Source organism: Anas platyrhynchos, chromosome 34 (assembly GCF_047663525.1).
Source record: "Anas platyrhynchos isolate ZD024472 breed Pekin duck chromosome 34, IASCAAS_PekinDuck_T2T, whole genome shotgun sequence".
In the NCBI taxonomy this organism is placed as follows: Eukaryota; Metazoa; Chordata; class Aves; order Anseriformes; family Anatidae; genus Anas; species Anas platyrhynchos.
This window is the reverse complement of record NC_092622.1, coordinates 6,173,994-6,199,953: the sequence shown is the minus strand read 5'-3', so window position 1 is coordinate 6,199,953 and position 25,960 is coordinate 6,173,994. Positions and strand designations below refer to the sequence as shown.

The following is a 25,960-nucleotide window of genomic DNA, read 5'->3' as shown; positions in this document are numbered from 1 at the left end:
AGATAGCTCCAAAAGGGCCCCGGCGCTTGCCAGAGCTGAGCCAATAAGCGATGTTGTTTGCACCTCTGGGAGAGCAGATGTAAGAAGGGGGAAATACTGCTGCACAACAGAAGCTGGAAGAGCAAGGAGTGAGAAGCAGCCCTGCAGCCCCCAAGGTGAGTGCAGCAGGAGGCAGGAGGTGCTCCAGGCTCACAGCAGCAGTTCCCCTGCGGGCTGTGCAGGGAGAGGCCCCTGGTGGAGCAGGCTGTCCCCCTGCACCCATGGGTCCCACATGGAGCAGATCTCCACGCTGCTGCCCCCCTGTGGGTGGAGGAGCCCCCGGTGGAGCAGGTGGCTGTGGCCTGGAGGAGGCTGCGGCCTGTGGAGAGCCCCTGCAGGGCAGGAGCAGGCCCCGGGCCGCAGCTGCAGCCATGGAGAGGAGCCCATGAGGAGCAGGGACAGAGAGGGACCTTGGAGGAGGGAACTGTATCCTCTTTTTTCATCTGTGCTGAGATTGAGGATCAGGATTTCGTGGTAGGAATTTGTTTAGATGAACCAATTTACATCCATATGGGTTTTGTATGTTTGTTTCACCTTGTCTTGCAGGACCATCTTGGCTGGGTCTGCAGTGTTGTGCAAAAGTGAAGTTTTTCACAATAAAGAGCAGCTTTATTTTCGGGGAAAAGGCTGAGGTGGCCTTCATCAGAGTCTTGTGACCTGAAAATGCAGAAAATGGGTGCATGGCTGGCTGGATGGGTGGGTGGGAGTTGGGAATTCAGCCTTGGGATCAGAACTGGGACGTTGTTGGGATAGGAAATGATCAGTGGGATGGGAAGTGATGATGGGGATAGGAACTCATTGGGATGGGAAAAATGGGTTTTATTTTTATTGCATTCAATCCACTTTATTGACTGTGTTGTACAGTATGGCGTTGTTTTATTATTATAAAATTATAATGATTATTATTTAATCTTACCATGTTTGCATCTGTTGTTGTGAAGCAATGTTAAGAACAGCAACAAAATAGTTACCTACTTGCTAGCAGCATCCCTACGTTTGCTGGGGTCTGCTCTGTGCATTTTGAAGACTGTTCCATGCTATTCAGCCCCTTCAGGAGGAAATGGATGGTTCTAGGAAAATGTGTCTTGACCTGATGCAAAGCTGTGACTCAGCACCCTGCAGCCCCCTCAACCCCTGGCATTTTACCTGCAGCCCCTCCAACAACTCTGATGTTCCCTGCATCGACTTCAACCACTGCGCTGGGACCTGAGGCCCCTCAAAGCCTTGTCACTCGCCGTGCAGCCCCTCGAGCCCCTGGCATGTTCCCTGCAGCCCCTCCAAGCCTGGCACAGGCCCTAAGAGCTGGCTCCGGGGACTACCCCGGTGCTGTCTCAGGCGCCAATACACACAAGGGGAAGGAATGCATGCAGAAGTCATCTCGTTTCGGAAGGGCAGAAAGTCCTCCCAAGAAGGGGAAGGAGCAAGAGGAAGGCAAGGCAGCCTACCCCAAGGTAGGGCCATCCCAGGGAACAGGAGGCTGTTGGAAAGGAGAGCAGAGAGAAAAGCAGCAGCAAGCAGGTGATCCCCATCCCTGGGCGAGCTGCGAGCCATGGGACAAGATTGCAGCTGTCCTCCAGGCGAGCACATTGTCAGCTGGCTGCTGCGCTGCTGGGATAGCAGCTGCGGGAGCCTGGCAGCAGAGGGCAGGGAAGCCAAGCAGCTGGGATCCTTCTCTGGGGAAGGGGGCACTGAGAAAGCGCTTGCAAACGGGGCACAAGCCCTCAGCCTCTGGAGGCGGCGCCTGGCAGGCGTGAAGGAAAGGGATCCCTTCAAGGAAGATGCTGTGGGCTTGCTGAGGCTCAAAGAACAGACGCTGCTGGCTGCTACCAGCGTGTTGCAGCAGCGGCAAGAGAGAGCAAACCGTGGTGGTTTGCCTCAGCTGGGCAGCTGAACTCCAGCACAAGCGCTCTCTCCCTGCCCCTCCTCCAACGCCAAGGGGAGAAAAGAGGCTGGAAAGGGCTCAAGGGCTGCCAGAAGGACAGGGAGATCACTCCACAAGGAGCGTCACGGGCAAAGCAGGCTCAGCACAGCCTGTTCCAGTCCAGCCCGGGGCCTGCTCCTGCGGGGGCTCTCCACAGGCCGCGGTCTCCTCCAGGCCACAGCCACCTGCTCCACCGGGGGCTCCTCCAGCCACAGGGGGGCTGCAGCGTGGAGATCTGCTCCATGTGGGACCCATGGGTGCAGGGGGACAGCCTGCTCCACCAGGGGCCTCTCCCTGCACAGCCCGCAGGGGAACTGCTGCTGTGAGCCTGGAGCACCTCCTGCCTCCTGCTGCACGGCCCTTGGGGGCTGCACAGAGCTTTCCCACTCCTCCCTGAGCCAGAGGCTGCTGGGCAGCAACTTTTGTTCCCTTTCTTAGATGCAAGATCCCTTCTTAAATTCAGTCCAGCCAAGTAGGAAAAGTAAATGTGGACAGCTGTACCTTGGCAAAGAAGATAGTAGGGGACAAGGAGGTTTAGCAGTCAAGATGGAAGGTGATGCCATGAGGCTTACAGGCTAGTAATGTTCTAGTGAAACCCAGCCTTCCTAAAGAAACCTGCCTGACTACTTCACGTGAATAACAGACTCTGTTCAGCTATTTCCTAACATAGAAAGGGTGCTGACTGCTTCTTCAGAGTAACATGGTAGTGATACTGCTGAAATAGTTGTGGTTCAGACATAGATCTGATTTCTCCTAAGCACGCTGAATTCACAGCTGTTGATCCTCCAGAGGAGGCTTTGCAATTGAACACCTGGAGAATAGGTAAATTTCCCGCTGTTGTTCTCCTCTCCTCTTGTTTTGTTTTGTTTTGTTTTGTTTTTTTTTTTCCTAGTAGCATAGGCTTAAGACTCTGAAGAAACGGGCTGCTTTTTTTCATTTCCAACACTGGCTGTTCCTCCTGTAGAGATTATATCAAACAGTCTTGAAGTGCTTGATGACTTACCAGTCTGCAGATTTATTATCAAACCAAAAAAAACCCCGACTTGGTAGACTATTTTTTTCCCACTTTTGAATGACTACTAGGAAGAAGGTTGTTCAAGCATCAAGAAAGTCACGTGGAATGTAATAAAATTTACTGAACCAGTAAATAAAAACTATATTTTTCTATTAGTTCCATTGTTTCAACTCTTCTGACGCTTATGGATGGCACAGATAACAGAGGGGAGATCGTGGTAATCGGAGCTACCAACAGACTGGATTCTATAGATCCTGCTTTACGAAGACCAGGACGCTTTGGCAGAGAGTTCTTCTTCAACTTGCCAAATAAAGAGGTGAGAACTTAAATTGAATGTTAGTGCTACCATGGCAAAGTCCAACTTTATAGGAAAAAAAAATAATTGACAACTTGAACAAAAGAGTGATATGTGGAGACACTGCAAAGTTGTACCTGTTTGCTTAATTATTTAGTCCACTTGGGCGTTTTCATCATGAAGTTGTGTTTTTGGTCTCAATCCTTCACTTCTGAATGGTTAGGGGACGTGTTTGCATTTGATTGTGCCCCGGATCAGTGGTAGTAGTTTGAGTCATAATTATTTTCTTCTTTATAGTAATTGTAGCAATTTGAAGCATTGTGCCAGAAGTGCTTTCTGTGCATTTACTGACTGAAAAGCAAATGTGATGAAGTAATGAGACTGTCACAATGAAAGCTTGCTAAGTTTTAGAGAAGTTTTTTGGACAACAAAGAAATGTTTCTGGATAAATTTTTCATTACAGTATTTTCCTCTGGGTCATTAGGTCTCGTAGTTTGGAAACTTGTTATTGAAGCTATAAATGCCTTTTCTTTCATTGTAGGTTCCTAGAAAAAGTTCAGTATAACAAATAAGAAATATTCAATTTCCTGGTTGAAAATGCAGAGTGTATATTAAATAACTGTAAAATACTTGAAAGTTGAGCAAGTAAGAAAAGTGTATTAATAGATGAGGGGTTTTCAGAGAGGACTGTTTGTTTGTTTGTTTGTTTGTTTGTTTGTTTGCTTTTTGGTTTGTTTGTTTCTTGTTGGTATTTTTAAGGAAAACTTGGGGCAAGCTAAAACGCAATGATTTTGCTTCCAGGCTAGAAAAGAAATTTTCAAGATTCGTACTCGTGACTGGACCCCTAAGCCACCGGACATGTTGCTTGATGAACTAGCTGAGAAATGCATTGGTAAGACTGAAACCAAAATGGATTCTTGCTTGTGAGCAAGTTGTAAAGAACCTTAGCTTGTACCAGGCAGTACCCAAGCTCTTGTGCCTTGCTGCACAACTAGTCAACGAGGCAGCTGGCACGCCTTCATAGCAATCAGAGTTAGATGCTTTCATCTATTTACTCTTTGTTGTCGTTCTTTTTGTTGTCTGAGAACGTTAAATGGTTCTGGGGCATCTTCCTCAAGAGTATAGTTTTTGATGAGGAGTCTGCTTCAGCTGCATAAGCGCAGGATATCAGGCAGTGAGCAACATGAAACTTCCCTGCCGAGCGGTAGCACTTTGAATTCCCTGTTAACCTGTTTGGTTTTGGCATTACAAATTCTTTAAATGTTGCATGTTGTAAACCTGGGCCTTGACTGATGTAATGTTTGATTTTTGTTTGTTAGGATACTGTGGTGCAGATATCAAATCTTTATGTACTGAAGCTGCGCTGTGCTCTCTACGTCGATGCTATCCTCAGATTTATGCAAGTAGGGAGAAGTTGCTACTAGACGTTAATTCTATTAAAATAAAAGCAAAGGACTTTTTCATGGCTCTGAAGAAGGTTGTTCCGGCATCAAACAGGATCGTGGCTTCACCCAGACAAGCACTATCACCCATTTTCAAGCCACTTTTTAAAAGATCAGGAGCGAATATTTTACAAGTTGTGCAGAAGATCTTCCCGCATGCACAGCTCGCACTAAAGGAGGACCGACAGCAAGGTATAACCACAGCATCCACTTCTTTATAATTCTGCTAAAGCAAAAACTTGTGGTTTGTGCAATCAACTTAAACCTTTCAGACATAATGATGGTAGAATTTTATTATTTGCATGTGCATGTCTTTCTTTTGGGCATGTCTGGAAGATAACGCATAGGTTTTATTCTGGATTCGAAACTGAAATGCCAAATGGAAGCCCTGAATGACTCAATACACAGTAAAGGACGATGCGTTCTCTACTGAAGCATCCTGCTTCTGACGGCAGCTAAGATAATTAGCATTTGTAGAGGTTGACTTGAGGTTTGAAGTATAAGGCACCTATTTTTCTTTAAAAAATCAAAACTCAGATATTTGGAGGGGAAGCATTTCTAGGTCAATGTTTCTAATTCCTTTCTGAAGAATGTCGGGACCAGGATACAAGTATAACTGGTCTAAGCTAAATATAGTTTTAGCTATCATTGTTTTTAACCAGTCTCCTAATTTAAATGTTTGTGGATCGTACTATACATGTGCACGTGAGATCAATTAGCACTGATATTTACTAGATGAATGGAATTCTGTGGCCATCACATCCTTAATCCCCGTGCTTTCATTGTGGGAACCTCCTCCAGAAAGAAATGGTCTTGGTTTTTTTTTGTTTTTTTTTGTTTTTTTTTTGGTTTTTTGTTTGTTTGTTTGTTTGTTTGTTTTTAGCTATTTAGCAACTGCGGAAATTGTTTGTAATCTCCTTTATTCTAAGGGGGAGAAAAAAATCACCAAGAGTAGCGTACCTTATACGTACACATCAGCGGGACTTAGTACAGCTTTGTAGGGCCTTGTGCCATCTCCTTAGATCTGTGGTGGGATGAACTCTAGGAAATAGCTTTCAGTGTGTGCTCTCAAATGAAGAAAGGGTTTTGGCACTGATTTAGAAGCTGTATTCATGTAAGAGAAAGAGACAAAGGCTATTCAGGAAAGTTAACAAACCTCTTTTGTCTTTCAGACCATTTAAATCCTATTTTACAAGATGATACGTTCGACAGTGATGACGATGCATCCTTGGTTTCTGGAGATGAATTAAAAGATGGAATGCCTGACATACCAGAGAAAAAACGCCTCTGTTTCAGCAGGTAAAGAAAGATAGATCCGTGTTATGTTTAAATTCTCAGGACTGCTGAGTCTTTGTAAACAGTTCCAGCTGTTAAAAGTGCGAGGGGTGGTAGACGAAGGGGTAACATCAAGTTTGTGTGTTGAAGGGGTGCTTGGTATTCACAAGGAGAAAGGGTGAAGGGACTAAAGTGGTAATGAAGTTGCTCTGAATGACCAAATTGAAAAGCCCAGGCTTCTCTTCCTAAGCCAAAGTGATCCGTAGACTACCAGAACACGTTGACTTAATCCATGGCATTCTTTGAAAGACTCAAGACCACATAAATGTCCTGTCTGTCCTTTTAGCTAAAAATACCCCAACTTTATGGGTTTGTGTTGCCACCTTTTGCCCTTCTGTTTTCCAGGATTCTTAAACCAATGGTGAATTATGTAGCAGAAAGAAAACTGAGAAATGGCTTGTTAAAACACCTTGAGAAAAATCTGAATGGTGTCTTTATTTGTTAAGCCACCAAGTTGTGTTAATCTTGTGGTATTTTAGTATGGAAGTCATGCAAGCCCACTGTTGGAAAGTTAGATCATGTTGTCACAGCTGGATCAGTGATTTTTCTCAGTTTCTATTGCTGTGCTGTCCAGAAGATTTTCTGTCCTCTAGAGCAAGGCGAAGTCTCTAGCATCTTTGATTTAAGCCAGCAAAGGTACAGCCTGATTGTAGTGGGGAAACAAATGCTCCTCACAAATTTATTTCCTAGTAGTAAAGCAAGATTGCAGGGATATTAATTTGCAGTCTTGGTTCAGTAAAGAATAGGAAACACAAGGGAAGAAGATGAAACAATTGGAATGACTGAATAACTTAACTGGAAATCTTACATGTATTTAATGTACCGCTACCATTTGGATTATTTGGGGATGGAAAAGTAAGTCTATAGGAAAATTACTTGGAACATCTGTGTGTGTCTATTCAGCACCTCATTTATAAACTTGTTTTCTTTACTCTTGTTCTAGGAGTGCTTTCTGTGAACCAACATCACGCCGGCCCCGTCTGCTAATAGTAGGAAAAGAAGGGTACGGCCAGGTTTCTTACGTGGCACCCGTGGTGTTGCATGCTTTGGAGAAGTTTCCCGTTCACACCCTGGACCTTTCTGTTCTGCTTACAAACGTTGCACCGCCAGAAGAGATCTGCGGACAGGTACCTTTTTTCTTTTTATTCTCATCGGATTCACTGACTGTATGTAAAGGATCAATCGAGTTGCAAGTAAGGTGAGCAAAATTCATTGGTAATGGAGGTGGCGTTGTTTTAATGTGCTGGGATGTTTGCTTCTGTCTGAAAATCCCCTTTTCTTTTAGACAAAACCACAAACAATCTGGATGTTGTACATGTCCACATTTTCCATATCCAATTTTACAGTGATGATGTTGCTAGCAGCTCAGGAAGCTGGGCGGTGTTGCTAATAAACATCTCTTATTGGAAAGAAATGCTGCTCATCTCCCTGGGATCCAGAAAGTAGTTCTCATTGCCTCCGAAGACTGTGTGCTCCCAGTAGATGGCTCTGTATCAGACTGCATGTCGGCTACTTTTTGTAGCCTTCTTCTAAATTGTATTAGTAAGGCAACCAAGGTTTGGGGCTTCTGTTTATTTTGTTTTCACACGGACATACACAACTTGTGCCGTTGCAGTATGTGCAATAAAAGCATTAACATTCACTAAACACTTCATTTGCACGCTGATGTGGTTTTAACTAGAAAAAATAAACAGATCTGGTGTTTTTACTTTTAGGCAGGAAATCCATTTTATTGTTTGGCATCACTACCTTTAAATATTTTTACCTTTAGTGGGAACATTTGAGAGCCATACAAGTAAGGACAGACATGTTACACGACTGAATACTGATGTGTCCCATAAGAGGGACATTTCCTTTCTTTGTTATGCGATGATTGTGGCTGTGGCCATATAGCTACGGTGTCTAGCCACTGCCTGAATATATCCTTCCCATCTTCTGACTAGAGTTCTTCGAATACTGGTAATCTGAAAGGGTGCACAGAGAAATTCCTTATGTGAAAGGATGCTTGCCACTCTGTTCACATAGTTTCCTTTCATGGGGCAGTCAGGTGGCTATGTAGCTATGTATTAACAGGTTATTCTACGTGGTTTAGTTTTCTTACCCAAGCTTTCCTTTTCACTAGCTGATCCGAAATGCTCAGAAGACAGCACCAAGCATAATTTATGTCCCAGATATCCATTTATGGTGGGACAACGTTGGACCTGCCTTGAAACTTACTTTTCTAACTCTAACTCTTCCAGCATTTTCGCCAGTTTTGCTGCTTGCTACGTCTGATGTACGTCACTCAGATCTCCCAGAAGAGGTATTTGTCAATACTTTTCTTACTATTTCTTCAGTGTCTTGTAATTTATGAATGCTTTCAGCATCAAAATGCTGCGCTTTCTTAAATGCCTACTGTTATTACTCAGGCACCCTAACAAATCACTTAAAATTTGCTTAGAGAAAAAGAATACTGTGAAAGCATCTGCTTAAGGTTTTTTCTGAGTCAAGCAAGTGACTTTCACCCCCTTCTCATGCATGCAAATAATAAATTAATACAATAATTCTGGTGGCTACAAAGTGGTTCAGTCAAGAATATGCAGTGCTTGAAATGACAAGAAGATGTTTTTACTGAAGAGATTTCTTCTGACAGTCTGCCATTCCATGCTATGTTGGGTAAACTGCTAATAATGCAATTTAGTAGAGAATTGAAACAGTTTGATTAAAAAAAAAAAAAAAATCAGTTTCTTTCTTCATATAGGCCAAAGCTTTCCAAGCTGGAAAGCTGAGTTCCAATTTCTGCTCAAGTAACTTTGGAATGGAATTCTAGTTGTATTCCTAAATAAACTGTAGTAAAAGTACATGCAGAACTTCATTGACTTCTGAGAGTTTACATTAAGGGAAGGTGCCCAAAACAGGAACACGCTGTTCTCATTCCGATTATTTTGTCTCAGTTACTGGGGGAAGAGAACAGGTCTTACCTAGATGTGTTTATTATCAACTGCTTTGAAAGTGCTTGAGTTCCCACAGAAGTTTTTGTACAGGTTCTAAATTCCTTCTAAAATAAGTAGTGAAATTCCTTACCTACCTTTTAATACTAGAAATTGAAAATGGAGGAAGATGTAGAGGTACTAGCTACTTCAGACACCTTTTGGTAGAGAAATAAAAACTCAGCAAAAAGCCCTCACTTGTCTGCTGAAGCCTTTCTCTTCCCTCTATAGCCATAAAGGTTCTAAGTAAAGGATGCAGCAGGGCCAGTAAATACAAAGGAAGCGATGTTGGATGTGGTGAAAGCCATTACTTTATCAGTGTAGCGTACAATCCCTTCACCAAGATTTAATTCTACAGGTGATTCTTAAAGGTGATATTTGAATTTGCCATGCCAGCCTGTGAAAATGTAGCCATTTAAGGCCAGGAAGATAACTTTTTTCAGTTTGTGTTCTTCAGGTTATTATTCATTTTAAAAGGTACTCATCTTTTTGGAATAGAAGATGAGTTTTTGTGGCCTTAAATCTGAAATGTCTTTCCTCCTTCTGCTTTAGATCCAAAAATTATTTAATAAGGAATTTGGAGAAGTGTGCAATATTGAGTTGCCTGGTAGGGCAGAGAGAGCAGCTTTTTTTGAGGACCTAATTCTAAATCAAGTGGCTAAGCCTCCTGTAAAGAAAACAGGTGAGGAGGATATAAGAAGTACATCTAAAACTTTCCTATCGAAGTTACTAGCTCTTTGGGATTTGCTTTGGTGGTCATTTTCTGTCAGTAATTTTGTCATATGCTTGTATTTGAGTACTGTAAATTGGCTAATTTTTCCTGATTAATTGAAGTTGATCGGACATCGGAAGTCCTGCCTGTAGCACCACCAGCTGAGCCTCAGAAGCCACAAGAGGAAGAAGTAGGGATGCTGGAGGAGGAAGAGGAGGATACCTTGCGTGAACTTAGAATTTTCTTGAGGGACGTTACTCACAGACTTGCCACTGACAGACGTTTCAGGGAATTTGCAAAGCCCGTTGACCCACAGAAGGTAAACTAGTGCTGATCTGTGTGTGTCTGTAACTTCTCAGCGTTCGTATTTCTCAGCGTTTTGGGAAGGTTCAACTTTGTTTTTAGGGCTGCACTATTAGGATTTTGCAAGAAGCAGAGGCAGTGCTTTTACTTCTGCTGACTCTCAGATGTCTCTTATCGGATTATTCGCTGAAAGCCCTGGTTTCATTCTAAGAAGCCAGTACAAATGCCAACACAGTCTGTTCGTGAAAAGGCTTTGATATGTAGGCATGTCACAGCACTGAAAAGCACAGAGATCTTTCCTTATAATTACAAACAGTACTTACAGGACTACTTTAATGAAGTCTAAAGCCCTTTATTGGACTGTCAGTTCCTGTGGGAACAGGAATAGGAGCAGCAGTTTGTAAAAATAAGTTTTGAGATCCTGTTCTCTGTTTCATCTGGAACTCCTCAAGAGGAATCAACCATAAGTGCAGTGTGTTTTCTTTTTCCTCCAATAGGCTGCTTAGATCCCTTTTTCTCCTTAATTGATTAGATAAGCCTAAACTAGGGGCGTATATTTCAAAGACAGGTGTAACTTGACTATACCTGCGGATCAGCAAAGGCCTCTTCACGTGGGCATCCACTGGCTTTTCTTCCCCTTTTCTCCTAGGTTCTTGAGCTGTGAAAAATCTAGATAGATACGTATGTCTTCATCTGAACTAGTCATTAGGCTCCTCTTATGGTCTGAGGGAAGAAATCAGCACCTCTGGGCCCAGTTATCTCATTCTAAAGTAGATGCCTGCAATAGGTACTTCACAGGTGCAATTCATGCACCTTTTCCTCAATGTCGACAGCAAAAAGAATGTTGGATGGCTTACTCAGCTTTCACTGTTGTGATTTTCTGAAGCAAAGTGAAATGAATCTCCCACCCTCAGTGTTTCTTCTGTACCATGCACGTGCTTCTGACCTCCCTACTTCTTGTTGTCCTCTCCTAGCAGCTCTAATGCCAGTTGAAAGAGCCCTTCCATTTTTGAGAAGCAAACTGGTTAATTTCAGCATCTTCTGATGCATCGCAAATGTTCAGGGTTTTTAGGAAGTCGTTTATTTAAAGTTTTCAGAGTAATTTTGGTAGACAGTGTGCAAGGTTAAGAAAACCTCTGAATGCTTGTATTTGATCTGCAGGTACCTGACTATGCCACAAGGATTAAAGAGCCGATGGATCTTTCAACAGGTCTGACTCAAATTGACTCGTGCCAGTACCCCGCTGCAGGAGACTATCTGAAGGACATCGATCTAATCTGTAACAATGCCTTAGAGTACTACCCAGATCAAAGATCTACAAGTGAGGATGTGCTTTTTAGCCCTAGTTTAAAAAATCTGTCAAACGTATAGATGGATAAATGCTGTGTGCGGACAATAGACTTTGGATGGATTCGATGATTTTGGACATCCACAGAGAACATCTCTTACCACATTGTAAATATTTTATCATTTTGCTACTTGGGCATGGAATTGTGATATAAATGTTCCCAAGGAACTAGTGCTTTTGTTTTAATTAACTTCTATGTTGATATGCTGAAAATATTCACTGAGATAACCTTTCGGAACCAACCTATGAAGAAAGCAATTTTTTTCTGTGATCAAAACAGTTTCATTGGTTGGTAGACAACATTCAGTTAAAGTCTGTAAAATTTCAGATTGTCACAGAGCCTATGTTTTGCAAGACACTGCATATTCAATGGTGAGGAACAAAATGGATACAGAGTTTGGACGACTTTGTGAACAAATTAAAGAATCTCGTGAGAAAAGAGGTACGTGCTTTAACGCTAAGGATTTTAAGACTTGTCTCTGCATTTGTAACTGAAAATGCACAACGAAGATCTTTGGTATCTATTATTTAATGCAAGGTCGCACCTCTTCAGCATGTGCTCCATGTGACAACTCCAAGTCACCACAGCAGAACCCTGCTACTGAAGACGACAAACCAGATGAAGAGAGTAATGAAAATGAGGCGATGACAGCGGCACCTGTAGATGCCAGTACACCCATTTCTAATGGTAAGTTGCATTTTATTCAGCTGCTCTTGTCATTCATACCTTCTCTGTTCTTGAGACGCAACAGGTGTCTCTGATGCCTGGCTCTTTATGCCAGAGGTATTTTGTTTTCAAATTTACTTCAAAATGTGAGAGAGAAATCCAGAGGTCATCCATTCAATATAGTTATGAATTAAAGTTCAAAGAAAGTTGGTTTACAATATAAAAAACAAAAAACAAAAACAAAATAAAACAAAACAAACAAACAAAAACTTTGACGGCCCAATTGCCATTTAGTCGCCCCTAAATTGCTAATTCTTGAGGTAAAAAATGTTGTGGATGGCAGTTTCTGAATACTTAACTAGTTTTTAATTATGCAAAATGGTATTTTTACCCCCACTCCACCCCTCCCTTCCCCAAATGCTAAAATCTTAGCTACCTCATACTGTGATTTCCAGTTGAAGGAGGGAAGTCTAACTAGTGAGAGTGGGAATTTTGCCATGGACTCCACCCATATCCTTTTGCAATACTATATGAATACTACGAATGTTGGGCAAAACCACAAAGTTTGTTTTTTCACAAAAGGTTTACCGAATCAGGAAGCATACGAGGTATAAGTCTTCACGTTTTTTCTCCTTTGTATATTCCCTTAAAATTGTCTCATTAATTAATCTCTTCCAAACATGTATTCAGCTTTTGAAGTCTTCAGCTTGATACCAGACTCGAAGGAGAGCTTATTTCCAGAGGCTTTTATGATGTTCATCTGTCTTAGTTCATGCAGTAAGACAGTGACTTTATCAAATAACCTCACGTTGTATTAATACTGCCAATCCAAAGTAAGAATCCTCAGCATGTAAAATCCTGAAAGTGACTGTTTAGTGAATGAAATTCCATAGCAGTGTGTGTGGTTTGTTTGCTTGTTTTTAATCTTAATAGCAAACTGACCCCATTAACTTTCAACTCTTTTCTCAGCATATGTAGGCAGTGGTAGCTCAGTTCCTTTGTTAGTCAAGTAAGATGAAGATAATGGATTTTGAAGAAAGAATTCTTTTGGTTATGTTTTGGATTACTTTTTTATGCTGTCTCTTTGTAGGTGCGTCAGAAAGAAAGTGCAGAAGGAACAACTGTGCGCATGCTGCAGCAAAGCGAAGAAGGAGTTCTCAATTCGATACAGAGAACAGAGTACCAACAGATGACCAAAACGATAGTGATGAAGAAGAGTTTGTGGACAAACATGTTTCTGACATCTGTCAAGTAAAACTTAACACTGAAAAGGAAAGTGCTAAGCTTTGTGGATATTCCCCACCAAGATGGGGAACTATAACTAATGAAAATCCAAGTTCAAATGGTAAGGGAGAAGTCCAACGGATCCTTTAGCACCTTATTCTTGCTGAGGAGGATTGCACTATTTATTAGCTTTAGCCTTCAATTTCACTCTATTTTTTCTGTTACAGCTCTCAAAAGTCACCACACAGTTTATTCCGTAATGATGTTGCTCCTCTAATTGTGCAAGCCAAGCCCGCATGTTTCTGTAGGTGCTGTTTTTTTGATTCTGAAGTCTGTTTTTTTCTAATGGTACCTAACTGAAAGCCAGCAGTCACTGACATTCTTTTATTGTACGAGGTGCTTTCCAATAACGAGCAGCTTAGGTGAAAAAGCTGCACTTCAAGATGCGTGGATCCAGAGTAACATGTGGAATAGGAGACTTAAGCCCTAATGTTGTACTCTAAGATGTGTTCCCTAACCTGAATTGGCAACATGACTATTTTTTTCCACTATTAAGCTTTTCATTAGTGCTTTTGGTTTGTTTGTGGGTATTTTTGTTTGCTTTTTTTGTCTTAGTTTCTAATTTTTGTGGAGCAGTGACTTTAGCTGGAAAGAAGGGAGAAGCCAAGTATTTCTCAGTGAAGACGATAACAATTCTGTCTCTGTATTTGTAGAAAGAGACTGTTTGGCAGGTACAGGATACTTCACTGAGACTGTATTCTAGATAAACAGAAAACCTGACTGAAGAAATCTGTGTCCTTCCAGATTCCTGGGCATTTCAAGCGGTGACTCCTGAACGTTCTTGGGAAGAAGACCAACAACAGATAAGTGATGAGAACACTGTACAAGTCCCTACGGAGACAGACTACATAGTTATTGTGGATCGCTATGAGCTCAAAGTATGTCTAATTTCAGCTTTTTTTTAATGCTCAAATAGGACATATTCCTGCGTCATGTAAAATTGCAAATTAAGCCCATTGTTAACCAATGCCAATTAAAACAATTAATTGGAAGGACATACAGATAGTGAAATAATTCAGCCTTTAATGCACTGTGACTGTTTAGTTTCCACACCTCATGGAGATTTCTGTAGGCTACCATTTGCTTCTGGTTATCTGTAGTTTAGGAGACAGATTCTTTGCCTAATTTTTAAGACAAAAGGCCTTGCTGAATTTTAAAATACCACACTGACAACCTGCTAGTACTATTATGGATATCATTTTAATGATTCATAATTCTTATGATGGGTTTGAGGGCTTTTATTTGGGGATTTTTTTTCATGCTTTGATGTACTAAGAACCTGAAAAGGATCTTTATTTCTTGCAGTGATGATATTAAACCTGAAGTTAGCAGGTTGACGTAAACTAGCTAGCCATGGAGAAGTGACTACTTTTCTGAAATTCCTTGAAAGTGCAGTATTAGAATTTCTTATATTGTGTGTGTGTGTGTGTGTGTGTGTGTATATATATATATATATATATATATATATGAAGGAGGCAGAGTTTGCTGATAAGATGATAAGCAGCATTATTTCCAGGGGGCAGTAGTATTTCCATTTGGTATGGCTGCTCCCTAAAGCTACATGCTTGCAGGCTCACACAGGTAATGGACAGCTGTGGCAGTGGAAGAAGGTGCTGCCACTAGCTTGTCACTGTTGCTGTGCCAGAGATTATCATCTCTGCATCTTTGGTAATAGAAATGACTGTGTGAGAGAGAGGTGATTGCTACAAGCAGTCGCTTTGCTATTTACCCACCCCTGAATTTAAAGGTAGGATTGAGCAAACTAATCCACCTTTGCTCTGGGCGTTTGAGCAATCTGTTCTGCCAGCAGAGTTGTAGGCATGGCACACGTGGGTAAAGGTAATCACCTAAGGGTGCTTCCTTTTCCAGCTGGATCGTGTCATTCCCTGCTGCTTTGGGAGCAGTCGACTTACAATTACAACCACTGATGTGATAGATTGGTTAGTAGTAAAAGATTGTCCGAAATTTCAGCCTTTCCTTTCTCTGAAATATGAAAAATTAACTCATTTTCCCTGCTGAAATCTCATGGGATATTTAATCTGTTCTCTGAAGTGTCACATTTTATTTAATAGCATAAGAAAAAGTAGGCTCTCACTTGTATTGTTACTGTTCAACCTCCGAAAACATATAGAGCGTATTCAAAGGATCTGGTACTATTCTAAAGTTGTTGTTTTGCTCCATTGTTGTCTTCAGAAATTGTTATGCTTTGTCACTGAGATAACGAAGGGATTTGACATTTATCACCTGGAAAAAGTATATGGCGTCATTAATCAGTGTATTTACAACCAGAGAGAAGACTACGACAAAACCGATTTGGTGAAGGTAATTTTTGTTTTGAATTCTAGCACTTTCTGTCACTGTTACGCAGTATTTGTGTGTTCTGGGGTATCGTGGTTGTTTAGCATTGCTCTTCACTGCTTAGCTGTCTGTGCACAGACAACAACAGTACGACTTCTCCCTTTCAGTCTGGAAGACGTTTATCCACCTTGCAAAACAATTGTTATATTTGGCATAACTGTTGGCAGTTTCTGCAGGAAAAAGCTTGAACTTGAAGACAATGGGTCCACCCACACAGCCCTTTCAAAGCAGTTAACCTTAGTCTGTCAGTAGTTTTCCTTGGGAACCATTTTGGGAGCGGGAGGACTACGAAGGGAAGGTGCTTTTCTAAGTCTTTCACTCACTCTCTCCCTCTACAGCCAGTCATGCACGGTGATAGCAGTTGTTCCATCCTTGGAGAGAAATTTAAGTATATAACAAGAGTTTGAGACTTCTCTCTAGTCACACTCTAATCTCTTTTTAACTAATGCGCTTGAGCATCTGTAATTGGGGAGATTTCTGCCTGTGCCAGTTTTACACTGAGTCAAATTCTCTGGTCTCTTCCTGTAAAAGATGATTTCGGAGTTGTCCGAACTCCTCAGAAATCTGTGTGAGGCGTCCATGGTCCAAGTCAGGTGTTCCCAGTATACGCTTGGATATTCACTCTTCACATTGAAGATCCTTGAACCCATTTATCTTAGAGTTGCTTGTGCTTGAGAACAGATGAAATTTGTTGTGCCGATCAGTCTGCCTTGAAAAGAGAGTGCCTCTTTTTTTAGGCACTAGTCATCTTGATCTCTTCTTCCACATCTGATAAAGAGTTAGAACGGACATTCTGTTCTGCCTGTGAGAGGATTATTTAGATTCAGGGAGGCCGCTCCTGAAAAAAAAAAAAGAGATCTTTTAGCTCGAGAAGGGATTTATTTATGTTATCTCATGGCCTGTGAACTTTTGTAACTTAACATTTAATTTAAGTGTTAAAAGTTAAGTAGCTTTCTTGGTTTTCTATTTCTTCCTTTAGCTTAGGCAAACAAATCTCTCCTATTCAGAGTGCACTGTACAAGTTAGTCAGGAGCGTGCTCTACTGTATGGAGAGAGAGAGAACTTAAGGAGCAATTATTCAAAGTCCAGAAATTAACTTGAGCTTGTTGTGGCTTCTCAGCAACTGTTTCTTCCTTCTAATTGTTGTGAAACCACTGCTGAGAGAGATCCATATAGTTTATATCCTCCTCTCTATTTTGGATGTGTAAGGATGCCTCTGAAGCTAGAAGGGGTAATAGGCCGTTGTGATGGTGGTAGCACACTGTTTGCTAAATATTACTAACCATGTATTACAAATTATTTATTTTTATAGTAATAGAAAGTGTTCTTAAGCTTTCATTTGTGCTTACTGCTATTTTAGTAATAGGTAGTAATGGTAATAGAAGGATGGTTGGACTAGATGATCTTGTGGGTCCTTTCCAACCTTGTGTTTCTATGATTCTTTCATGAGGAAGCTGTAGACCGCGATGAGGTCTCCCCTCAGCCTGCTCCTTTCCAGGCCGCACGGGCCCAGTGCCCTCAGCCGCTCCTCATATGTCTTCCCCTCAAGGCCCTTCACCATCTTCGTAGCTCTTCTCTGGACACTCTCCAACAGTTTAATGTTCTTTTTGTACTGTGGTGCCCAGAACTGCACACAGTGCTCGAGGTGAGGCCGCCCAGCGCGGAGCAGTGCAGGACAATCACCTCCCTCAACCGATTAGCAGTGCTGTGCTTGATGCACCCCAGGGTATGGTTGGCCCTCCTGGCTGCCAGGGCACACTGCTGGCTCATACTCAACTTGCTGTCAACCACGACCCCCCTAGATCCGTCTCTGCAGAGCTGCTCTCCAGCATCTCATCGCCCAGTCTGTACATATAACCAGGGTTGCCCCGTCCCCGGTGCAGGACCCGGCACTTGCTCTTGTAAAACTTCATGCGGTTGGTGATCGCCCAGCTCTCCAATCTGTCCAGATCTCTCTGCAAGGCCTTTCCACCCTCAACAGTCAACAACTTCAAGTTTAGTGTCATCAGCAAATTTGCTCAAAACACCTTCTAGTCCTACATCCAAATTGTTTATAAAAGCATTGAAAAGAACTGGCCCTAAAACGGAGCCCTGGGGGACCCCACTGGTGACCAGCCACCAGCCTGATGTAGCCCCATTTACCATAACCCTCTGAGCCCTACCCGTCAGACATTGCTCACCCATCGTATGATGTTTTTTATCTATGCTTGACATTTTTAATGGGATTGTGTATATGGTTTGCTTTTCTTGTTCTCTAAAATGACTTTTTGAGAAATCCTTTATATAATGAACATGAAGTTGAGGAATCACAGACAAGACAGGTGACAAGAACTTCTGAGGTGCTCAAAAGAGTACACCATAAAAATATCCATTTCTGCTTCCTAGCTTTTTTCCTAATCTGTTGTAAGTGCATTGTCATCTTTCTCCCGTGACTGCATTCTACAGGGCTGAGTTTTTGGGATACTAGCTAGCACTCCTGAGCACATTACTTCAGGTTTCTAGGCCAGTCTAATAAGCGTCTTCCACCACTGTGGCACCAGTATGAATATGAACCAGTCCTTTTTGTTAGAATTGTAGGGGTTGGAAGGGACCTGCAGAGATCATCGGGTCCAACTCCCCTGCCAAAGCAGGTTCCTTAGAGCAGGTTGCCCAGGTAGGCATCCAGATGGGCCTTGAATATCTCCAGAGAAGGAGACTCCACAACCTCCCTGGGCTGCCTGTCCCAGTGCTCCGTCACCCTCACCGTGAAGAAGTTCTTTCACATGTTGGTGCGGAGCTTCCTGGGCTCCATTTTGTGGCCATTGCCCCTTGTCCTGTCCCCACAAACCACTGAAAAGAGGTTGGCCAAATCCCTCTGTCCACCACATCTCAGATATTTATACACATTGAGGAGATCCCCTCTCAGTCTTTTCTCCAGGCTGAACAGCCCCGGGTCTCTCAGCCTTTCCTCACAGGGGAGATGCTCCAGGCCCCATTATCGTCTTTGTTGCCCTCCGCTGGACTCTTTCCAGGAGACCCCTGTCTTTTTTGTACTGGGGAGCCCAGAACTGCTGGACACAGTGCTCCAAGTCTAACTTTTCTCAATTGTTTCAGGATCTATCTATGCTATATAAACCATGGAGCTTTCTAGGCAAACACTGGCAAATCGTGAGCCAGGTGCAACTCAATGCCGACGTTTCCGTCAGTGTGTTAGGGGTGGCAGCTTTTTCCAAGACTGACCTACGCCTGGCACCTAATCTGCGTTTCAGTAGATGTACAGAAGGGAACAAAGAGCTGTGTTGTTAGCACTGTATTTAAAAAGCTACCGTGAAGAAGATGCCTGTGTTGAGCGGACAACAGGAAGCTTTCATTGCATCTCCAGGCAAAGGAGAGGAAAAAAAAATATCATTGAGGCAAAAATGTGTTTCTTCTTATCCACTTCAAGACGATGTTGAAAACCTGGTATCCTAAATGCATCTTTACCTCTGGAACCACAGTCAGCTCATTGCATTGCAACTGGAAAATTTCATACTTAAAAGGGAATGACAGGCAACGAGGAAGCAGGAGCGTTCCTGGCATCAAAACTTTTGCTCTTCAAAGTTTTGGGCAAACTTCTCCCCGTTATTAGTCTGGAGAGAAGAAGACCTTCACAGTTAAATATATATAAAGGAGTAAATCTAGGTTGGACATGAACAGCTGTCACAGCTAAGGGTTCCCAGAAGCCCCATTCTGGTTTTTCTGACTTGGGGAAAAGATCAACTTTTAGCGTCTGAGGTAAAAACATTGCTAAAAGCAGCGGTATTGAAGAGAAGTACGTAGTGGGAGTTAAAGCGAAGCGTAGACTAAGATATCTGGACACGTACTGAAGGAAGAGCTCCTCTTTATTCAACTTGGAGGTGGAAAAAAAGGGGGTTGGGGGTAGGTTTTTTGTTTGTTCGCTGTTTGTTTGTTTTTTCTCCAAAGGTTTTGGGGGTGTCCCAGCCAGCCCCGGAGGGCATTCCTCCCTCAGCACCAGGCACCTGAGGGGAACTCGGGGCTGGAGAAGAAGCCGAGGTCGGGGAGGCGGGCGCCCTCAGCGCCTTTATGCCCTGAGCCGAGGCGAGCCGAGCCGGGCCGGGCCGGCCGCCGCCTGCCGGGCGGAGTGGCTCCGCCCTGCTCCCTGCAGGGGGAGGCTGCCTGGCCCTGCCCGGCTCTCAAACCCTCCCGGGGACGGGGGGGGGAAGCTGCGAGGTGCCAGGAGGATGCGAGTGGGTTCCGCGGGCTGCGAGGCGAGGGCCCGGGCGGCCGGCGGAGCTGGGACTCGGGGACGGCTCAGCGCCCGCCCCGCCGGCAGCGGACGACTCCCAGAGACACAAAACGGCGGCGGCGGAGGAGGAGGCAGGCGGCGGGGCTGAGAGGAGAGGGGGGCGAGGCGGCTGCGGGAGGCGACCCCAAGCGGCCACGGGAGACCCCCGGGGAGAAGGCGAGGAGCTCCCCCGGCCGGTCCTGAGGAGAGGGGCGGCTGCGAGCACCCCTTCCCCGGCTCTGTGAGGGGTGAACGGGGCGTGGTTGGGCTGTGACAGAGCCGGGGGTATGGGGGGCACACGGGCAGGGCGAGCAACTTCGCTTTCCGTGCCTTGAAACGGGACGGAGCCAGCCGAGACCGGGCTCCCCCCCCCTCTATATATACACACACGCGCTCGGTGTGGCGGTGGGAGGGGAGCGGGGCCATGTCCCCAGCCCTGCCGGGGGCTTTTGCGGTACCAGGGGCCGCCCTGACGCCCGGCTGACCCCCAGGTGCTGCGTGGCGCTGGAGATCGGCAGCCGGCGGGGCGAGGCACCTAATGGAGGCGGCGGCGGGGCGCTGAGGGAGCGGAGAGGCTGCGGCTGTCAGCGCTGCCCGGTAGGTGCTGGGGCTCCCTGTCAGGCTTGACGGAGGAGTTTGGCTTCGTTGAAGGGTGAGTCAAGGCTGAGGTGGCGGTCCCAGCCGGGACAGGCGCCCCAGAGAGCGCCTTGGGGCTGTCAAAGTGCACGGCGATCCGTGCAAAGGGGGCTTTGTTGTGGAAGGCCTGAGGTGAACACGAGCAGCCCGCTGGAGGGGGAAAGGAGAGGGGAGTTTGGAAAGCTGCGCTGCTGGTGTTAAGCAGCAGCCTGTGCTGTGTTGGTGTTTGCTCAGAGGGGTTTCACGCACGAGGAGCTGGTGGGTGCTCTGAGGAACCTGGTCCAGCTGTGGAGAACAACCTGTATGAGGCAAACCCCAGGACCTAAATGCCATAGGCTGTAAGTCCAAACCTCCCCGAACAAGCAGACATTATGTAGAAAACCCATTTGTTACCATCTTGAAACATTGCCAGCAAGGCAGCCTCTTCCAGTTACGCTGTTAATTGGGTTCTCCGGAGCTCGTTAGAAGGAGGTGCCATTTTTTCTAAACGAGGTGACTGCTAACTTCAGGCTGGCAGTCTTACTAGCTTTCCTCAGCCAAAAAGCCCTTTGCATTTCCGTAAAGCACCTGTGCACTGTGCTTGTTTAACAAAGACAAGTTTGAGACATAACACTTGGAGGTAGGGCACGCATTCTCTTTGTGAGGCTTTCCTACTCCTTGAATGCTTCTTGTGGCTCTCCTGGGCTCTCTCTTCTCTTGCCAAGCCCTCGATGACCTGTGCCTGTTTCAGCTGCATCCAGCGCTCCGTTTGCTAGCCGTAATTGTCGTCATTTATCTCTGCTGGTTATTACTGGGAAAACCGATGTTTATTGCTGCGTGTCCATGCGTCCCTGGAGCCTGTTAGAGCTTGGTTTTGAACGGTTCTGCCTTTTGTAAATTTCTCTACGCTGAAGAATTTCTGTCAAGTGATGGACTTTGTGCTGTTGTTAGGATTCCTTTTGTTCCTAATGTACCAAAAAGGCTGTTTCTTTGGGTCTTTTGCTTCCCTTAGCAGTTTGTGGTGTTTCACTTAGGCTTATTACTATCCTTGCGCTGTTTTTCCCCCAGTCACTTACAAAGCCTGAGGGACAGGATTAATTTTTTTTTAATCTAGTTACCATTAATATAAATGATCTTTTTGTTTGGATGTGACTTCTGAATTCATAACAGTCTTACTTCAAAGATCTACGACTGGTTTTGAAGTCTGATGCTTTCTTCAAGTTTGAGTTGAGAATTTCTTCCATCTTTATGGAACTAACTTCTAAAGCAGCAAGTCAGTGTAAACTGTTTTTCTAGTTCTGTTTGCACATAATAAATATAACGGAGGCATACTCTCTTGTGGCTGAGCTCTGGCCAATCTCTATTTCTATGGTCAGTTTCGCTTTGTCTCAAGGCTGAAGTCTAGCTGAGAATTCCCCTGTGCCAGATGCAGTATTTTTGTATATTATGAAGTTAGCCTCTCTAATTTTGAGAAATGCTGAGCCTGTTGCAAAATTGACAGAACGAGCTCTTTGGGGTCTGTTTAATAGAAGTCCTACGTGATAAGTTTTGGGGTGATGAGGGGAGGGGACATTCTGACCACATTTGGCGGAGTGCAGGAGGGCCTGGACGCGCTATTCCCTTCTGTGAATAGCGGTCGGTATTCCCTCTCCGTCCTGTGCCAGAGACGTGAGGTCACTGATCCATAAATGCCCGAGATGGTTTGCCTCGGAGTTGCCGGTGACTTGTAAACAAGTGATGCAATTTTCAGGATAGCACGGTTTCCCCTCCTCCCTTTGTTTCCTCGCTGTTTCCCAGTCAGGTACCAGTATCAGTGTTCAAGTCCGGCTGTCGGTTGTATCACCTTTGCCGAGTGTGTGCTCACAGGAATCCAGTTTTGTGGTGTTATTAATTAACTTTCTGACACTGTCACATCAGGCACTAAAGGTGCTTCCTCCTGCAGTCTACACAAGGGATGTGATGACTCAAGTTTTCAACATCTTTATTGTCATTGGTAGTATTAATTCTGATTTTCATCTTTTATTGCAGTCCATCATGTTAGTTTGGTTTGGTTTCGGTTTGGTTTGTGGTTTCGTTGTTGGTTTTTGGGGTAGCTCAGGGCCTCCTGAAATACTCCAACCACTCTGCTGCATAAATAGTTGTTTCTTTTTCTGTGGAGATGGGAGCCACCAAAAATGCCTCCTTTCCTTATCCTGTAGCAGCCAGATGGCATTTCGCAAGGCTGCGCCGTGCCTCCCTTTGGCTGATGGTTCATTTCCAGTTCTCTTGCCTTTCTGAGAGCTGGAAGGAACCACACCAGGACCACTCACCTCTTTTCGTGTACCCTTCAGAGTGCAGTGAGCTGCAAGGTGTTGCATCAAGCAGCATCTCTGCTTCCAGGGGATCCTTTCTACCCAGCTCTGGAAGTCAGCCCAAAGGGAGCACAGGGCTGCTGACGTGGAAGAACGTGAAGGGAAAAACAGGCAAGAACTCTGACCACGTTGCTACTAGCTCTTAGAAGACCTTGGAGATAGATCATGGAGAGCTTAATGATGCAAACATGCTTTGAGAGTCTGACTTCTGCTTGCACCTAACAGGTCCACAAGAGCTCACTTCCAAAAAAACCAACAGGCTTCCAGTTGTGTTTGGAGCCGTTCCAGAAAGCCACTTGGTGTTGCAGGTTCTCGTTGGGTGTCTTGGCCTTCTTGACCCACAGCTTGAAGCCGCTGCTGGAGCCAGCCTTGGAGCCAGCAGGGAGCTCCTGAACTTTGTCATGGTTATGGCAAAGGCTGCAGGTGTTCAGCGCCCTGAATCTGGAGAGCATCTCTCAAGCCACATATAGTTTGTGAGACCAGAAAGAGCTGCCGGCTTATAATGAGTGCTGTGACTTAGGCGCACAATTTGTAGAGGTTTTAAGGCGTAGTGCATGAGTGCCAGGCTCCTGTTTGGTCACTGGGACAAAACGAGATCTGGGAATGTTGGATGTCCTAAAAAGAGTACAGGGGAGACAAACGGGGAGGAGATGTGGCTCTTGTTGGCCTTGTTTAGCCCCCAGCCCCTCTACACCCCACAAACCTTAGTTACAGCTGTGGGCTTCTGCAGAACGTCACAATGCCTAGTAAATCTTTGGGATATACTTAAAAGCAGGGAAATACTGTGTTGGTTTCTTCTTTTTTTATATACATAGGGCAGCTGCCAGCAGCAGCACCTGCTGGAGTCGAGGGTGCTGAGCAAGGCAGGGTCGTGTCCCGAGCAGCAGTCACAAGGGGAGCTGAGCGGAGCCCGCCTGAAAACTCGGGGGGTTTCTGCTTCTTAGCAAGCCGAAACACAGCTCCCCATCCCCAGTACTCCTTGCTGTGAGGATGAGGACTGAGGAAGGCTCACCCTGCCTGCAGCTTCTTCAGTTCTTCGTGCGGGGAACTCGTGGAGGAGCCAGTGCCTCTGGAAAGAAAGCACCTGTTGGTACTGTGGGCATCTGAGCGTGATGCTAACCCACGCAACGCTGCCCCTTGCATCTGACAAATGTTTTACAACTTTGACTTCTTTGCAGGTTTTACTTAAATTTGGTGGAGGAGGCTGTGGCTGAGCAGAGAACTAATTTGTTATTTCACTAACTGGAATAATTTACAATGGAAAGAAGCTTTTTTTAGTTAAAAGTTGTGTTTCTGATTACAGCTTCCGGTATTTTACCTCGCAGTCCACAAACACTCTTCTTAAACTTGATTCCTGACAAGTCGCTTTTCTCAATTCTCGCGTTCTTGGACTCCACCAGGGGAAAAGGAAGGCCCTGCTAATATTGCTTGGCTGTTTCCTTCCGGAGGAAGGAGGGGAGAGTTGAGAAAAAGAGGAATGAAGTAAAATGAATTTACTCTTTGCACACGTGCTGAAAGAATAGGCAGGTGTTCTTGGGAATATCTCATTTAAATCTCTGTGTATGTGTTTCGAGAGGATGCGTCCTCACTTAGAGGAGCCAACATCCCATTGCTGGACCTAATCCTGATGGGGCTGGCATCTGAGGGTTACGCGGGCTGCTCCTGGCAGAGCTCTTCCCACGCGGGGAGGCCGAGGGAGCCGGTCAAGCACTGCTCCGCTGCCTGGAAAGATTCAGTCATTTCCACCCAAAGCGAGGAAATAAAAAGCTCGGTCAGCCATTTCATCTGGAGATACCCCGCCCTCCTCCAACAAATATGAAAAAGGGAAAATATAGGCTTGGGCCCTCACATATCCCAGCAGTTTGCACCCATTCGGGCGATGCGATTGGGGTCGGGGCAGGCAAAATAGAAGTTACCTTTATTTTTTTTTTTAATTTCGGCAGAGGAAGTTATAAGGTTGATGTTGCCCCTTTGATATTTGATTTAACCCACTGACTGCCTGGGAAGGAAGGAGTCTGTTTAGTTTACCTTTGTCCTAGATTCAGTTTTAATATCTCATGTTTAATTGGAGGGGGAGGGGGGGGAGGAATCTTTATTCTTAATGATTCATGCCGCCTCAAAGCACAGTGGTTTCTACTTGTGTGCTGCCTTTCCCACTGGGGGAGGCAAACAAAAGAACAATCATTTCAGACTCCTCCTTCAGTTTCCAAGAGAACCGTAGCTGCTCAGGGGTAGCTCTGAATTTTAAAAGCATTTTTTTCTTCCAAATTATGTATTGATTGCACATAAAATAGCAGCACCGTAATATGCAATTTCAAACAAATGCACGGGGGTGCTTGGTTGCTTTTAATGCTCCTCCTTTATTTTTATTTTATTTTTTTTCCTCCAGCAGAAAACAAAAAGTGGATTCTGTTCCCATAAGCCGCTCTTGCAAAATCTGCACAAACATTTATTAGTCTAGACACAAAATATTCTCAGCCGGCCTCAGCCTGACGATGGCAAAAAGAAATAAAAATAATAATAATAATAATAATAAAAAAAAAGAAAAGGCAAGCTAATATTGTACTTGGCTGTGAAAAGGGAAGGGGGGAATCATGCCCCAGGCTAGTGAAGCTGTAACATTTTGCTGGGGCTGCCTGCAACAACAGATGCATCTCGTTCCCCTGGGCTTCCAGTCCTGCCTATTCTCTTCTGCTGAACTTGGCCGCTCGCAAACATTCTCTGTGAGTACCACACCCCGGGCTTCTCCTGGACGCTTTTGATTTGATTGAATGATGGCACCAGGCATGCTCCTCTTCACCAGGCCTGCTCTTCTGCCCCAGAAATCATGTAGCGAATTCATTGATTGGAAAACGTGCAAAATAGGTGGGATCTGGGGTGACTGGTAGAAATCAAAAGGGTTTGAAATAGGCAATGTGACCGCAGCTTAAACCTGCAGGAAGGGAGCATCGACCCGAATGGTTTATCTGAATCTTCAGCTGCAACTTCTGTAAATACCAGCTCCTTCTCCTCATTTGCTACCATGGCAGTTTGCAGACTTTT

General features: G+C 44.5%; 1 protein-coding gene across 1 annotated transcript; it reads left to right on the top strand.

The window, feature by feature from the left end:
- The first annotated feature begins 1,399 nt into the window (after nucleotides 1-1,399).
- LOC140000868 (ATPase family AAA domain-containing protein 2-like) lies at nucleotides 1,400-14,676 on the top strand. Its single transcript, XM_072031838.1, has 13 exons — nucleotides 1,400-1,470; nucleotides 3,132-3,291; nucleotides 4,072-4,162; nucleotides 4,590-4,915; nucleotides 7,010-7,174; nucleotides 8,170-8,349; nucleotides 9,569-9,698; nucleotides 9,851-10,047; nucleotides 11,193-11,352; nucleotides 11,687-11,821; nucleotides 11,933-12,067; nucleotides 13,137-13,391; nucleotides 13,498-14,676. The coding sequence occupies exons 1-13, from the start codon at nucleotides 1,400-1,402 to the stop codon at nucleotides 13,545-13,547; spliced, it is 2,055 nt and encodes a 684-aa protein (XP_071887939.1). The 3' UTR covers nucleotides 13,548-14,676.
- Nucleotides 14,677-25,960: the final 11,284 nt, after the last annotated feature.

What these genes read in the sequence shown, in the direction of transcription:
- LOC140000868 (XM_072031838.1), top strand. Translation starts at nt 1,400, where the DNA reads ATGCATGCAGAAGTCATCTCGTTTCGGAAGGGCAGAAAGTCCTCCCAA. An exon ending in AGCCCGTTGACCCACAGAAG is followed by an intron (nt 10,048 to 11,192) that starts GTAAACTAGTGC and finishes TTTGATCTGCAG; the next exon opens with GTACCTGACTATGCCACAAG. An exon ending in TGAAAATCCAAGTTCAAATG is followed by an intron (nt 13,392 to 13,497) that starts GTAAGGGAGAAG and finishes TTTCTGTTACAG; the next exon opens with CTCTCAAAAGTCACCACACA.